Source organism: Anolis carolinensis, chromosome 2 (assembly GCF_035594765.1).
Source record: "Anolis carolinensis isolate JA03-04 chromosome 2, rAnoCar3.1.pri, whole genome shotgun sequence".
Lineage (NCBI taxonomy): Eukaryota > Metazoa > Chordata > Lepidosauria > Squamata > Dactyloidae > Anolis > Anolis carolinensis.
In genome coordinates, this window is record NC_085842.1 from 218,603,762 (window position 1) to 218,620,345 (window position 16,584).

General features: G+C 41.4%; 1 protein-coding gene across 1 annotated transcript in view; it reads left to right on the forward strand.

Annotated features, from left to right (window-relative positions):
* clstn3 (calsyntenin 3) overlaps positions 1–16,584 on the forward strand; it is a 46,805-nt gene that overhangs the window by 22,845 nt on the left and 7,376 nt on the right. Inside the window, exons 6-14 of the mRNA XM_062971799.1 lie at positions 1,278–1,463; positions 2,629–2,898; positions 4,692–4,804; positions 4,994–5,156; positions 7,965–8,021; positions 8,574–8,731; positions 8,957–9,105; positions 13,580–13,806; positions 15,059–15,229. Coding sequence (XP_062827869.1) covers positions 1,278–1,463; positions 2,629–2,898; positions 4,692–4,804; positions 4,994–5,156; positions 7,965–8,021; positions 8,574–8,731; positions 8,957–9,105; positions 13,580–13,806; positions 15,059–15,229 — 1,494 coding nt within the window. The remainder of the gene's footprint in view (positions 1–1,277; positions 1,464–2,628; positions 2,899–4,691; positions 4,805–4,993; positions 5,157–7,964; positions 8,022–8,573; positions 8,732–8,956; positions 9,106–13,579; positions 13,807–15,058; positions 15,230–16,584) is intronic.

The following is a 16,584-nucleotide window of genomic DNA, read 5'->3' on the forward strand; positions in this document are numbered from 1 at the left end:
AAGTGCAGCCAGGCTACAAAAGATGAGATACATAGATTGGATCCAGGCATTGAGCTTAACATCTTCTGCACCTCTGCTTTGGTTGGCTCAGGTTAGATACCTGTGCATTTAATACATTCCTGAGTGTGTTGTGATAGCCATAAAACAGAGTATTAAAAACCATATAGGAAAGATTATGATATGACTGATGTGCCTTCTCAAAAAATGTGCAGGCTTTTCCACTCTGAACATACGCCTTCTACAACAAGTCTTTATGCTTAGAAGAAGAAAGGGAGATTTTTTTGTATTATTCATGTCATTTTTGATAACATTCCTTTAGTTATAGCACTGAGCCCCTGGTGGTGCAGCGGATTAAACCGCTGAGCTGCAGAACTTGCTGACCAAAAGGTCAGCGGTTTGAATCCAGGGAGCGGGGTGAGCTCCCTCTGTTAGCTCCAGCTTTTGCCAACCTAACAGTTTGAAAACATGAAATAACAACAACAAAACTTTATCCATTTACCTCTTTATCTCCCTAAAGGGACTCAGGGTGGTTTCCAACCTAAACAAAACATTCAAAACTGACACAAAAACATACAACACAACTGTAATAATGTGAGTAGATCAATAGGTACTGCTTCGGCAGGAAGGTAACTGCGCTCTATGCAGTCATGCCGGCCACATGACCTTGGAGGTGTCTATGTACAATCAAGAGATTCAGGAGGATCTCTGCAGTAATAATCGGGAATCCTCAAAGGGTTTATAGCCTCCCCTTTGACCCCCTCAAACCAACAGTATAATAAGATCTACTGAGGTAGAGTGGACACTGTTGTGGAAAATTCGGTCTCCATCTCCTAACCACAAGGATGTTGGCTAACAAATATGAAGCACTCAACAAACCTCTTAACACATAAGTGTAAAGAAATAAGAACAAAATCAATTATACCACCAGCAACTAATCATGCCAGAAGCAGTGGCAAACAGTTAATTTGACAGGGTTGTTGTATGTCTTTCGGGCTGTGTGGCCATGTTCGAGAAGTATTCTCTCCTGACGTTTCGCCCACATCTATGGCAGGCATCCTCAGAGGTTGTGAGGTATGGAGGATGCCTGCCATAGATGTGGGCGAAACGTCAGGAGAGAATACTTCTGGAACATGGCTACACAGCCCGAAAGACATACAACAACCCTGTGATCCCGGCCATGAAAGCCTTCAACAAGATAGTTAATTTGACCTCTGGAAGGTTTGCCAAGTCAGTGCCCTGGCCTAATATCATTTTCTTGTTTCAAAAACTTCCAACAGGTTGGAATAAGAGGATTGAGTACACCCCGGGGACAGGCAGCCTTGCTCTTTTCCCCAGCATTCACCTGGAGACATGTGATGAGCCCCTCTGGAACATCCAAGCCACCGTGGAACTTCAAACAAACCATGTGGCCAAAGGCTGTGACCGTGACAATTATTCTGAGAAGTCTCTGCGCAAACTCTGTGGTATGTATCATTTTAACCTCAAGTTATGCTAGGAGGAGGAGAGAAGGAGCAAACGGTGGTATTACAAGTGGATGGAGACCTCCTTACAGAGACATCCATGGCCAATTCATGTGAACCTCCACTTCCTGAGTGATAGGTTAATTGACATGGAGACCAGAATCCCATTGAAGCACTATACAATGGTTAAGATTGCATCACTGTGATCCCAGTATTGACAGTTGTACCAGAAGCGCACACAAACAGCCCTCTTACTCACTTGTGAGTTGGTGGTTTGGAAACTGGTTGGTTATTGTGTAATTACTGAGTTCAAGGGCTGTTGTACAATTGTATGTGTAAGTATGGGATCTATGGCATAACTACGGTGGTGTATTTTAATGCTGTGCTAAAATTATAAAAGAAGGGGCTGTGGTGGTGCAGCGGGTTAAACCACTGAGCTGCTGAACTTGCTGATCAAAAGGTCAGTGGTTCAAATCTGTGGACAGGGTGAGCTCCCCTTGTTAGCTCCAGCTTGTGCCAGTTTGAAAACATGCAAATGTGAGTAGATCAATAGGTAACGCTTTGGCGCTCCATGCAGTCATGCCAGCCACATGACCTTGGAAGTGTCTACGGACAACACCGGCTCTTCCACTTAGAAATGGAGATGAGCACCAGCCTCCAGAGTTGGACATGACTAGATGTAATGTCAAAGGAAAACCTTTACCTTTACTTAAAAGTATATGGACTGGGTTGTTGTATGTTTTCCGGGCTGTATGGCCATGTTCCAGAAGTATTCTCTCCTGACATTTCGCCCACATCTATGGTGAAACATCAGGAGAGAACACTTCTGGAACATGGCCATACAGCCCGGAAAACATACAACAACCCTATGATCCCAGCCATGAAAGCCTTCGACAACACAGTATATGGACTTGTTGGCCCATGATCTGACCACCAAGAATAATCTACTGAGATTTTCTCCTGTGCAAGACCCACTGAAGTGAATGGGAGCTACATACGAGCACTGTATGGATGCACCGCTTTCATATTTGTTCAATTCCAATTTGATTGTTCAAGAAATCTTTCTGAGCCATCAAATGGATTTTCGAGGTTGGACCTGGCCTTCTTGCTAGCAATGGCCACTTTTCACCTAACGGATCTTCTTATTCTCCTCTCTTTTTCTCAACAGGTGCTGCCACGGGTGAGATCGACCTGCTGCCTGTCCCTAGCCCCATGGCTAACTGGACGGCACGCCTTTCAGTCCATTACAGCCAGGATAGCAGCCTCATCTACTGGTTCAATGGCAGCCAGGCCACCCAGGTGCCCATAGGCAGTGGAACTGGTGCTCTCGAAGGACTGAGTGACCATTTTACTTTGTCTCTGTGGATGAAACATGGTGTGGCACCAAGCAAGAGCAAGAGGGAAGAGGAGACAGTGATCTGCAGCACCATGCAGAGCGGTGAGGATGCCTCCCTTTATCTGAAACTAGAGCTACTAGCCCTATCATTGGTTGGAATGAGATAGTTCTTTTGGGCAGCAGTTGCAGGAGGATGGCAGTGAGCTTTAGGATAGATCTTTGTGTGCCATACTTCCTACTTTGTTTCTCCTCACTTGCCTGCTGCCCAGATCTCAGGTGCACCTGGACATGCTGCTTTCTTGTCTGTTTCTGAACAGGGAATGATGGCAGGTGGGAAGCCTTTTTCCTTTGTCCTCAAATGACAGAGATAATAATAAAGAGGAACAATGGGGCTCTTGGCAATAATAGTATTGGTTTTTTCTATGAAAATGTGATTCACACTCTTCTGAAATACGACCCCTGCCAAGACTATCCCCGGTAAAGAGGGAATACTGGCACACAAAAGAGCATGTAAATCATCTCAGATCTGTTAGGGCAGATTACCGTATATACTTGAGTATAAGCCAACCCGAATATAAGCCGAGGCACCTAATTTTACCACAAGAAAACTGGGAAAACATTGACTCGAGTATAAGCCGAGAGTGGTAAATTTCAGAAATAAAGACAGATACAGTAGAGTCTCACTTACCCAACATAAACGGGCCAGCAGAACGTTGGATAAGCGAATATGTTGGATAATAAGGAGGGATTAAGGAAAAGCCTATTAAACATCAAATTAGGTTATGATTTTACAAATTAAGCACCAAAACATCATGTTATACAACAAGTTTGACAGAAAAAGTAGTTCAGTACATAGTCATGCTATGTAGCAATTACTGTATTTACGAATTTAGCACCAAAATATCACGATGTATTGAAAACATTGACTACAAAAATGCATTGGATAATCCAGAATGTTGGATAAGTGAGACTACTGTACCAATAAAATTACATTAATTGAGGCATCGATAGGTTAAAATGTTTTTGAATATTTACATAAAGCTCTAATTTAAGATAAGATTGTCCAACTCTGATCAAATCATTATTCTCATCTTCTTCAATGTAAATGTGCTTATGTATCCTTTTAATAATAATAGAGTAAAATAATACATGTAATAATAATAATAATAATAATAATAATAAATACAGGGAAATAATACATGTAATAATAAATAGAGTAAAATAATAAATATAATAATGATAAGATCAGAGTGAAATAATAAATGTATTATTAATACAGTAGAGTCTCACTTATCCAAGCCTCGCTTATCCAAGCTTCTGGATTATCCAAGCCATTTTTGTAGTCAATGTTGTCAATATATCATGATATTTTGGTGCTAAATTCGTAAATACAGTAATTACAACATAACATTACTGCGTATTGAACTACTTTTTCTGTCAAATTTGTTGTATAACATGATGTTTTGGTGCTTAATTTATAAAATCATAACCTAATTTGATGTTTAATAGGCTTTTCCTTAACCCCTCCTTATTAAGATATTCTCTTATCCAAGCTTCTGCTGGCCCGTTTAGCTTGGATAAGTGAGACTCTACTGTAATAATAAAAATAGAGTAAAATAAATGTAATAGTAGCAACAATAATAGAAAAAAATAATAAATGTAATAATACCAATAATAATAGAGAAAAATAATAAATGTACCATATATTCTTGAGTATAAGCTGACCCAAATATAAGCCATCCGAGTATATCACCAGAGTATAAGCCGAAGGGGGCTTTTTCAATCTTAAAAAAGGGCTGAAAAACTAGGCTTATACTCGAGTATATACAGTAATTAGAATTCTGCTGCTACTGCTGTTGCTAATTGTCAGATGTCCCTTCTCTGTTCATCTACAGAAGATGGCTATTCCCATTATTCCCTGGCTGTGCATGGGTGCCGCATAGCTTTTCTCTACTGGCCGTTGCTGGAGAGTGCTAGGCCTGTCAAATTCCTCTGGAAACTGGAGCAGGTGAGAGAAGAGATGCCTGATTTATTCTTTTATTTTTTGGCCCACCTCCCTCCGTTTCTTTTTTGTTGTTTGTTTATACACACATGCACACACACTATATACATACATTTATTACAGTCCATGGACCCACAGCTGTTAAGTGAATAACATATAAGAGTTTACTGGTCTCTCCTTTTTCTCTGGGTGCAGGTCTGTGATGACGAGTGGCACCATTATGCTCTTAACCTAGAGTTCCCCACTGTTACACTTTACGTGGACGGTGTTTCCTATGACCCCGCACTGATCCATGACAATGGGCTCATCCACTCCCCACGGCGTGAATCTTCCCTCATGATCGGAGCCTGCTGGGCTGGTAAGTACTCCCCGTGGCTTACAGACAGAAAGGGAGGAAGGGAACTGGTGGTTTAAAGCCCTTGGCTATTTAAAAAGGCAGAAATGCGAGATTTCTTCATACAGTAGAGTCTCACTTATCCAACATAAACAGGCCGGCAGAACACTGGATAAGCGAATATGTTGGATAATAAGGAGGGATTAAGGAAAAGCCTATTAAACATCAAATTAGGTTATGATTTTACAAATTAAGCACCAAAACATCATGTTATACAACAAGTTTGACAGAAAAAGTAGTTCAATACATAGTCATGCTATGTAGCAATTACTGTATTTACGAATTTAGTACCAAAATATCACGATGTATTGAAAACATTGACAAAAAATGCGTTGGATAATCCGGAACGTTGAATAAGCGAGTGTTGGATAAGTGAGACTCTACTGTACTTAAAAGGAGCAGGAAAAACAATGTTTTCAGAAAACAGTTAAAAAAATACTTAACCCAGAGATCCATATGTTGATGATGATAATAATAATAATAATACAGTAGAGTCTCACTTATCCAACATAAACGGGCAGGCAGAACGTTAAATAAGTGAATATGTTGGATAATGAGGGATTAAGGAAAAGCCTATTAAACATCAAATTAGGTTATGATTTTACAAATTAAGCACCAAAACATCATGTTATACAACAAATTTGACAGAAAAAGTAGTTCAATATGCAGTAATGCCAAGTAGTAATTACTGAATTTACAAATTTAGCACCAGAATATCATAATATATTGAAAACATTGACTACAAAAATGTGTTGGATAATCCAAAATGTTGTAATAACAACAACAACAATAAAACTTTCTTTATATTCCACCCTCTCTCCTCGAGGGGACTCAAGGCGGACTCACAACAAAAGATGGCAAACAGTCAATGCCAGGTCCAATTTATAAATAGGAAACATATAAAACGAACAACCATGTCCCCAAGAAACAATATCCACAGCCAAAGTATGCCCGCAAAATTAAATAATATCATAACTTATCACTTAATCTGCATCGAACATAGCAAATATTAGACATAAATTATATAAACAACAGTTAACACTCATTGAAAATAGTTATTAAAATGTTATGCAGCCAATAATATCAGCGAGGTCAGCTGATATTATTGGCTGCATAACATTTTAATAACTATTTTCAATGAGTGTTAACTCTTGTTTATATAAGCCAAAACCAACTAAGTCAGAGTAAAGTCACAAGTTTGGAACAGGTATAATGATTGAATGTGAACTTCTGATCCCCCTCCTCTCCATATGCCAATGAAGGAGAGGAGGGAGAGGCTGTTTTTATTTCTTTAGGGAGCCACATTAAGAGCTCAAGTTTATAAGTTATCTAACTATTAATATATATAAACTGTTACATTATTTTATACTCAGTCCTCCATATTCACTAGGATTAGGGGCACAGGACTCTCTGTGAAAGTGAAAACTGTAAATAAAGAATTCGCTATTTTTTAAACCTGAGATAACATTACTTTTATCTGGTGATGGCGCAGTGTGTTAAAGCGCTGAGCTGCTGAACTTGCAGACTGAAAGGTCCCAGGTTCAAATCCCGGGAGTGGAATGAGTTCCCGCTGTTAGCCCCAGCTCCTGCCAACCTAGCAGTTCGAAAACATGCAAATGTGAGTAGATAAATAGGTACCGCTTTGGCAGGAAGGTAACGGCGCTCCATGCAGTCATGCCAGCCACATGACCTTGGAGGTGTCTACGGACAACGCCAGCTCTTCGGCTTAGAAATGGAGATGAGCACCAACCCCCAGAGTCGGTCACGACTGGACAATGTCAGGGGAAAACCTTTACTAACATTACTTTAGGAAATTTTAGATCTTCCAGCATGGCTCTATCATTGAAGTCCATTGGAAGCTAACCATAGAATTGCAGTGGAGGATCTAAGGATTTCTAAAGACATGTTCTCTCTAGAAATCTCTGTATTGTTCAGCATGACCATATTCACACAACAAGACTTAGAGATTGCTAGAAAGAACATTTTAATCAAATCCGTGAATAATCAATCCGCCCAAGTCAAAACTGCAAATGTTGAGGAATTACTTTAGTAGTACACTCACACACAATATCCTTTGATATTATGTGACAAAGCTTCTGTTAATTCCAGAAAAAGTGTGTTTCCATTCACAAGGGTTGTCCATACTTGAATGGACCCCCTGGTGGCGCAATGGGTTAAAACCTAGTGCCGGCAGGACTGCTGACCAAAACGTTGGTGGTTCAAATCCGGGGAGTGGGGTGAGTTCCCATCTGTCAGCTCCTGCTTCCCATGCAGGGACATGAGAGAGGCCTCCCACAGGATGGTAAAAACATCAAAACATCTGGGTGTTCCCTTGGGCAATGTCCTTGCAGATGGCCAATTGTCTCACACCAGAAGCGACTTGCAGTTTCTCAAGTTGTTCCTGACACGAAAAAGAAAAAAAAACATACTTGGATGTACAGAAACATCTTACCATACTCTGGATATAAGATGATTGGCATGGTCACTGTTTGGTTGCTTTAGTGAAAATGGCCTTCAGTTTCCAGCTTGAAAATTAAGTTCTGGGAAGTTTTTCTTGCCTTCTTTCTCAAATCTGAGGCATCATCTTGTTTTCAATTGGCAACATAAATCTTTGAATTGGGACTTTTTGGTTGCTTACTCTTCTAGTGAATCATATGCAAGGCAGAGAACCCGATATCTGGAAAATCTCAGGAGTTCTCTTCTCCTTGGTTCCCAGGCTGTTTTCAATGAGAGAATCTTGTTCAATGTTCTGAAATGTATTTTCTTTTGCAGAAGACAAAAGCAAAGAGAAAATAAAAGTGAATGAGAATGCCACAGATGTGGGGCAAGGTACAGTGCATTCGGTGTCACCAAGCATGCCTCTTCACGCATGACATTTCCCATACTCTCTGGACCATTTCCTTTCCCTCACTCCTGGGAAAAAGGTCTTGGCACCTTGACAACCTGGACAGACGCTTCTTCTGAGCACGATGGTGGTTTAATCTCGGTAGTTTGTAAAGAGGACTCGAATCTGGGGCAGAGCGCATCAAAGTTGGGCTATTTAAAAAAGAGGTCAATAAGAAAAGAGAAGGTGTTACCTTCTGAGATTTCCCCATCATTTGCCTTTCACTATGTCTTTCTGCCAGACTGACTTTTGGGGAATTTGTTCTGCTCTGAAACTGCAAAGAGTGAACAAGGTCTGCACACACACTCCCGGCCTCCGCCTTCTTTGCTCTGGTCGCTCTGTCTTTCTGCTGGCTGTGCATCCAAGACTTTTTCCCTCCCTTTCCAACTTTCTCGTTCTCTCCTTCCATTTCTCATTATTTTGCTGTCTTTGTTCAGTCCCCCCTTCTTTCTTTTCATCTGTCTCTCACACCATCCCTCCTCCTGTATCCTCCTTAGGAGACCCTCTGCTGATTCACCACTACTTCCACGGTTACCTGGCTGGCTTCACTGCACGTCCTGGCAGCCTTGAGAGCCGGGAGGTGATTGAATGTCTCTATGCCTGTCGCGAGGGGCTGGACTACAGCGACTTTGACAGCCTCGGCAAAGGGATGAAGGTACACCCTTCCCTGCCTTCTTCCGGTGGCATGAACCTCTGTCCTTCCTTCCTTCCTCTCTCCCTACCTCCCCCCTTTTGCTAGCACATTGGCTTGGCTTCCCAGACTGTGCCTGCTCTTGCCTACAGCAAAACCTCCTTGTCTCCTCCTGTATGTCTCTTGACCACTAGCCTGGATCTTTGCCAAATGGCCAACCTCAAAGCCATTTTCCTTCCTTCGCCACAGGTTCATGTTAACCCCTCTCAGTCTCTTCTTACCTTGGAGGGTGATGATGTTGAAACCTTCAACCATGCGATCCAGCATGTTGCCTACATGAACTCGCTGCGTTTTGCTACTCCTGGAGTCCGACCCCTCAAGCTAACCACTAAAGTCAAGTAAGTAACGACACCTTCAGTTGTGTAAGAATTCTGCATGTTATTTCACTTAAGGGTCTGAAGGCTATACAAATTATTAGGATTTTCTTTATCCAGTGCCACCAGTTAGTTAGGCGATCCCTCGTAGTTCGAGGATGATTGTTTTCCATCTTGGGGGTGTGTCCGTAGATGGCTGAAGAGACCTATTCTTGACCCGCATGTTCTCCCGCAGTGAGGACATCGGTTTCCAGGTGGAAGGTGGTCCTGGTCAGGGTTGGCTTGATGCTCCTTCCTCTTGGCACGTTTCTCCCTTAAGCCCTCCGTTTGTGCCTCTTCGAACTCCGCAGCACTGCTGGTCACAGCTGACCTCCAATTAGAGCGCTCAAGGGCCAGGGCTTCCCAGTTCTCAGTGTCTATGCCACAGTTTTTAAGGTTGGCTTTAAGCCCATCTTTAAATCTCTTTTCCTGCCCACCAACATTACATTTCCTGTTCTTGAGTTCGGAGTAGAGCAACTGCTTTGGGAGACAGTGATCGGGCATTCGGACAACGTGGCCAGTCCAGCGGAGTTGATGGCGTAGGAGCATCGCTTCAATGCTAGTGGTCTTTGCTTCCTCAAGCACGCTGACATTTGTCTGCCTGTCTTCCCAAGAGATTTGCAGGATTTTTCTGAGGCAACGTTGATGGAAATGCTCCAGGAATTGAGTGTGACGTCTGTAGACCGTCCATGTTTCGCAGGCGTAGAGCAGGGTTGGGAGGACAATGGCTTTATAAACAAGCACCTTGGTATCTCTATGGATGTCCAGATCATCAAACACTCTCTGCTTCATTCTGAAAAATGCTGCACTCGCAGAGCTCAGGCAGTATTGTATTTCAGTGTCGATGTTGACTTTTGTGGAGAGGTGGCTGCCAAGGTAGCGGAAATGGTCAACGTTTTCTAATGTTACTAGTGCCACCAGTGAACAAGGTGATTTACAGAAGTATGTTTGTAAATCATTTACTGTATTTCTTAGGATTTTCTTTGTCCACTTCCACCAGTGAACAAGGTGATTTACAGAAGTATGTTTGTAAATCATTTACTGTATTTCTTAGGATTTTCTTTGTCCACTTCCACCAGTGAACAAGGTGATTTACAGAAGTATGTTTGTAAATCATTTACTGTATTTCTTAGGATTTTCTTTGTCCACTTCCACCAGTGAACAAGGTGATTTACAGAAGTATGTTTGTAAATCATTTATTGAATTTCTTCTAGTCTTAAGGCCCCTTCTACACTCTCACATAAAATCCATATTATCTGCTTTGAACTGGATTATATGAGCCCACACTGCCAAATAATCCAGTTCAAAGCAGACAATCTGGATTTTATATGGCAGTGTAGAAGGGTTTAAAATACCATTGATTGTTAGGTGCACACCAACAGAAAAAAGTTATCTTTTTATCTCTCTATCTGTCTGTCTATCTATCTATCTATCTACCGGATCTATCTATACAGTGTTCCCTCACTTATCGCTGGGGTTAGGTTTCAGGACCACCTGCAATAAGTGAAAATCTGTGAAGTATGGACACTATATTTATTTTAATATTTATACATTATTTTAGTAGTTATACACTATTTTAAGTCTTTATCAACCAATTGTGTGTTGATAAATCACCTCCTTCTCCTCCCGTTGCTGCTTGGGCTCCTTTTCTCTCCTTTTGGCTTCTCCCTCCTTTCCTTAGGCTGTAAATTGTATTTTTTATTATTTATAATAGTCTTTTAGAGTTTATTGAAAAACCGCGAAACAGCGAATCCTCGAAAAATGAACCATGAAGTAGTGAGGGAACACTGTATATGGCATCCATGATTATAAGATGCATCTATTTTTAGAGATGTTTATATGGAGGTGGGGAGTGCATCTTAGAACTGAAAAAATGCAATATATAGGAAAATATACTGGTAGTACTGCTGTTTGCAAATATGAAAGGAAATCAATAGAAATGATCATATATATTGAATAAATATTAAATTGTATAGATTGCATAGTGTTTGAATGTTAAAATATTAAGATGTTACGAGCCTAAATAGTAAAAATTTACAACCTAAATAGTAAAAATTTCCTCAACTATATGCTCTCATTTTTATACATCTCATTTTTATTCTTAACTGGCTTGTGTACCTGGCATTGCCTGGGTTATTTGAAAAGGTCAATTTTGTAATTGTACAAAATGCATAAGGTTGTAGATTAACTACAACTGACATCATGCCAGGTTAACCCCGAGAAACTCCATCAGTACTTAAAGTTTGTTATTTTGGACAGGTTTGCTCTAGATGAATCATTGGTGGGGTTCAATATGTCCTCTGGCTGTAGGGTAAACTACAACTCCTACTATAGTGAGTCAGTCCCCTCAAGCCCCTCCAGCAGGTTGAGTTAGTCATGGGGATTCCAAGTTTAGTCCAGGTCAATCATTGGTGGAGGTCAGTTTCCCTGGTTGTGAGTGAACTACAACTCCCAGAAAGGAAGGCCAGTTCCCCCAAACCCTTCCAGTAATCAAATTTCGGCATATAAGGTATGTGTGCCAAATTTGGTCCAGATCCATTGGTGTTTGGGTTCACAGTGCTCTCTGTGAACTACAACTCCCTCAAATCAAAGACCTCCAGTATTTTTTGCTGGTTATGGGGTGCCAAGTTTGGTCTAATTCCACCTTTGGTGGTGTTCATAGTGCTCATTGATTGCAGGTGAACTATAAATCCCAGTGCCTACAACTCCAAAATGTCCAGGCCAATTCCCCACCAGTATTCAAATTTGAGCATATCGGGTATGCATGCCAAGTTTGGTCCAGATCCATCATTGTTTGGGTTCATAGTGCGCTCTGGATGTAGGTGAACTACAACTACTATAAATCCCTCCAAAGACCTCCAGTATTTTTGATGGACATAGGGGTTATGTGTGCCAAGTTAGTTCCAGGTCCATCATTGGTGGAGTTCAGAGTGCTCTTAGATTGCAGGTGAACTATACATTCCAGTACCTACAACTCCTATAAATCAAGGCGAATTCTCCCCAAATCTCATTATGTTCCGTTGCTGATCAATCCCTCTGTTTGCTGAATGCCATAGAACAGAATAGGAAAGGGTTAAGGGAGAGGCAGTATTTCATGCAAATTTCACACCAATGAAGAGAGTAAGAAACAGTCTGTGGTGGAGGAAAAACAGAAAATCGAGGAGGAAATTGTCCCCGTATGAAAGCCTTCACATGGGTGGTGGGCAGTATGGTGTTTCTGGAGGATCTTGGACATGTTTACGGTGTTCTCTATAACCTGCAATGACATTGGAAGGGGGTCAGTTAGTCCTGATTTGTCTCCTGTGTAGTGGGAGCTATAGCTATTTGTGGAAACGGGAGCTTGTCTTTATAAGTGGACACCCCAGACACACACATACATACATATTTTCACTTTTATTATGTGTATTGATAAGAATGGTTATTTCTCTATTTTTACCATGTAACTTCTATCTTTATTAGGTAGTTGTGAGCAGTGGAAAAGGGTGGAATATTAAGATTTCTTTAAACACATAGAGTAGACCCACATATTATGTGAGGGATCCTTCACAGGATCCATTTCAGAATACAGTTTTCACATAATCTGAAACCCTATTATTCTTACTTGAAATGAATGCTGTTTTGGGCTTCCGGTTGAAGCATACCATAGGATCACTTTGGAGAACCTAGAACAGTGGTTCCCAACCTTTGGTCCTCCCAGCCAGTTTACCAATTGTTAGGAATGTGGAAGCTGTAGTTCAAAATACCTGGAGGAACAAAGGTTGGGAACCTCTGATCTAGAAAATACCAAGAGATGTTTTCTCTCGATACCTCCGGCATACGGTAAATGAATTATAAACTTCTGATGGAGTCCCGGTGGCAAAGTGTGTTAAAGCACTCAGCTGCTGAACTTGCAGACTGAAAGGTCCCAGGTTCAAATCCCAGGAACGGAGTGAGTGCCTGCTGTTAGCTCCAGCTTCTGCCAACCTAGCATTTCGAAAACATGCCAGTGTGAGTAGATCAATAGGTACCACTCCTGAGGGAAGGTAACAGTGCTCCATGCAGTCATGCCAGCCACATGACCTTGGAGGTGTCTACGGACAACGCCGGCTCTTCGGCTTAGAAATGGAGATGAGCACCAACCCCCAGAGTCAGACATGACTGGACTTAACGTCAGGGGAAACCTTTACTTTTACTTTACTCTGATGGAGTTTCTGATGGTAGTTGGTGTGGAAACACTTTTCTAGGCATTTTCTAGGTCCTCCAGATCTGTTCTATGGTATTTATAGCTCATTGCATATAAATGAAATGACATTCAACGATCTCGTATAATAAGCAGGCCTACTTTGAGTTTCCTTGTGTAAAAAGCGGAGTATTAATAATGATGATGATGATGATGTATGCCTTGAAGAAAAGTTTTCTTTGTTTTATGAATGGGCGGCTGGTTTTCCACAAAACCCAGACTGGTTCTTTCTTCCACTAGATGCTTCAGTGAGGAGTCCTGTGTCTCCATCCCAGATGTGGAAGGTTACGTGGTTGTCCTTCAGCCTGACGCTCCTCAGATCTCACTCAGTGGCAGCTCCCACTTTGCCCGCCCTGCCTCTGATTTCGAACGCCCTGAGGGAGTTCCTCTCTTCTCTGACCTGCAGATTTCTTGCTCCATTTCACATCAGGTGGAGGCCAAGAAAGATGAGAGCTGGCATGGCACAGGTAAGTTGACTCAGTGCGGGCCATTGGCCGTGTGAAAGCCAAGGGACAAAAACGAAGGAGCAGAAACAGTACACGGTTTTGTCCTTCCCGAAACTGATTCAAGATTATCCTCTAGCTGATTCCAGAATCTGTAATAACAGACTGAAAAATAAACTTCCATAAAACTGGTTATGTGAACAATGTTTTCCTACTTATGACTATATTTACTGTGAGTCTTTCAAGCTGTATGGTCATGTTCCAGAAGCATTCTCTCCTGACGTTTCGCCCACATCTATGGCAGGCATCCTCAGGGGTTGTGAGGCATATTGGAAACAAGGCAAGGGAGTTTATATATCTGTGGAAGGTCTAGGGTGGGAGAAAGAACTCTTGTCTGTTGAAATCCACAAGCATGTGGACAATTTCAACAGAAAGGAGGAAACCATGAAAATGAACAAAATCTGGCTACCAGTATTAAAAAAAATTCTAAAATCAAGACAGTAAATGAAGAACAACATTCTGAAAACAGGGGGATTGGACCTTTCATAGCCTCACTGACAATCGACTAAGATTGTTTTTATGCTTTTATAATTTTATGTTCTTTTAAACTTCTCTTTGATTATTCTGTTTTATGTAATGATGTATCTGTTTTAAATTTTTTATTTTATGATGTTATGATGTTGATTGGGCTCGTCCCCATGTGAGCTGCTCCAAGTCCCCTCAGGGAGATGGAGGCGGCATATGAAAATGAAGTTGTTGTTGTTGTTGTTGTTGTTATTATTATTATTATTATTATTATTATTATTATTATTATTATTCCAGGCTAGAAACAATCAGGGCCAGCTAACACCTCCCAACAAAGGCAGGAATCAGCCAGGCCCTGAAGCTGCAAGACCGTTCAATGCTAATCAAGGTGGCCAATTGCAACATTCACACTTGCCTCCAACAGACAGGAGTTCTTTCTCACACCCTGGACATTTCACAGATATAAAAACCCTACTTGCCTAGTTTCCAACAGACCCCATAACCTCTGAGGTTGCCTGCCATAGATGTGGGCAAAACATCAGGAGAGAATGCTTCTGGAATATGGCCATACAGCCTGGAAAACTCACAGCAACCCAGTGATTCCATCCATGAAAGCCTTTGACAACACGATATAATATTACTTGCCTGATTGAAACTCTCTCTTGCTCCAAACCTTGGAATATGCATGTAATGAACAGGTGACTGACACATTGCTGCATCTCTTGTCCTACCTCTTACTCCTTCTCTGCAGTGGCAGATACACGGATGTCAGATGAGATTGTTCACAATCTGGATGGCTGTGAGATATCCCTGGCTGGTGAAGAACTGGATCCCGAGAAGGAGTACCTTCTTCTGGATGGAGCCTCCCTCCAGCAGCGAGGCTTGGAGCTTATCAACACCTCGGCTTATCTTACAGTCACTGGTTAGCACTTTCTCAAGAGTTTTACATTTTGCGCTATCGTCCCTCTTTTTTCATTATGCCCCCTGAATGGAACATAAGAGGTCTTGGGGCTTTGACATCCTCCATACCCAATTAATGGTGTCTGTATAGCCTAGGTCTGGACTAATTCTATCACCAACAAGTCAGTGTGCAAAAGCAAAATCTTGCATGCGCTGTGTAGAATCAAATGGTTGCACCAGATCTTAGCAGCAAAAGGGGTGTGTGGGTGGAAAGAGGTGGACATACATACTTTTGCTTGAAGTCTGACTCATCGTTTTCAACTATTTATTTTTTTTGCTAAAAATACTGATACTGGAAGTGACTTCTGGTTTAGGAGGAAAACACCTGGGCTGCTTGCTGGAGCCACCAGGAGTGGCAAGAGCAGAGAGACGTGTTTAGCACTGGCGCTTGGATTATTATGTTTGTATATGGACTATTATGTTTCACTGAAGTCTCAGTAACCTTGATGGTTCTTGAACTCTTTCTTCTGCTTTTTTTTCCTCCCCAGAGGTTTCATTTAGTCTCTCTCCTCCCAAATGGCACCAAAATTAGAATAATGTTTGATGCCAAATTAAAACCTTCAGGCCGAGCTGATTTTATCCAGGCTGCACATGTTTCATAGTTATATTATTCAAGATGGTTTAAACTGGTTTTACTTTATATGTTTTTAAGTTGAAAAAATATTTATTTTTTAAAAAAAATTGTTTAAATGATAATGATGATGATTATCAGCAGCACTTGGTTCATAGGATGTATCGACACTGCCATATAATCCAGATTATCAAAGCAGATAATCCACAAGATTATATGATTCTACATTGCCATATAATCCAGTTCGAAGCAGATAATCTTGGTTTTATATGAAGTATAGATGGGGCCATAGTAAAAACTTCAGGTGAGTTGGTTCTGCCCAAGTGTTGGGAGTGTTTAAGGCTAGGTGTGGAAAGGTCATTGTGATGAGAATTAGTGCACATCGTTTCTGGTGGCAAAACAATATGTCTTTTTCGTCACTCCAACCACAATTCACCACCCTAGACTAGCTCCCCTTCCCTCCAGTATCTGACACAAATACCTTCTTCTTGTCTTTAGCAGTCCCTTCATCTTTACATCACTCTGTTTTTCTGTCTTCATGTTGTTTGCATATCTGGTTTCATCCCTGCCCACATTGTGAAGGTCTCCTTCATTTCAAGGACCTTGCCCATTCACTCTTGGTTGCTCCATAGGAAAGTCCACACTCCTATACCAATGGATAGTTTCACTTCTAATATGAATAACAACAGAACCACCACCACCATCATTTTTCATCAGATTTGCCTCTTTTGCACCTCCAGTTCAAT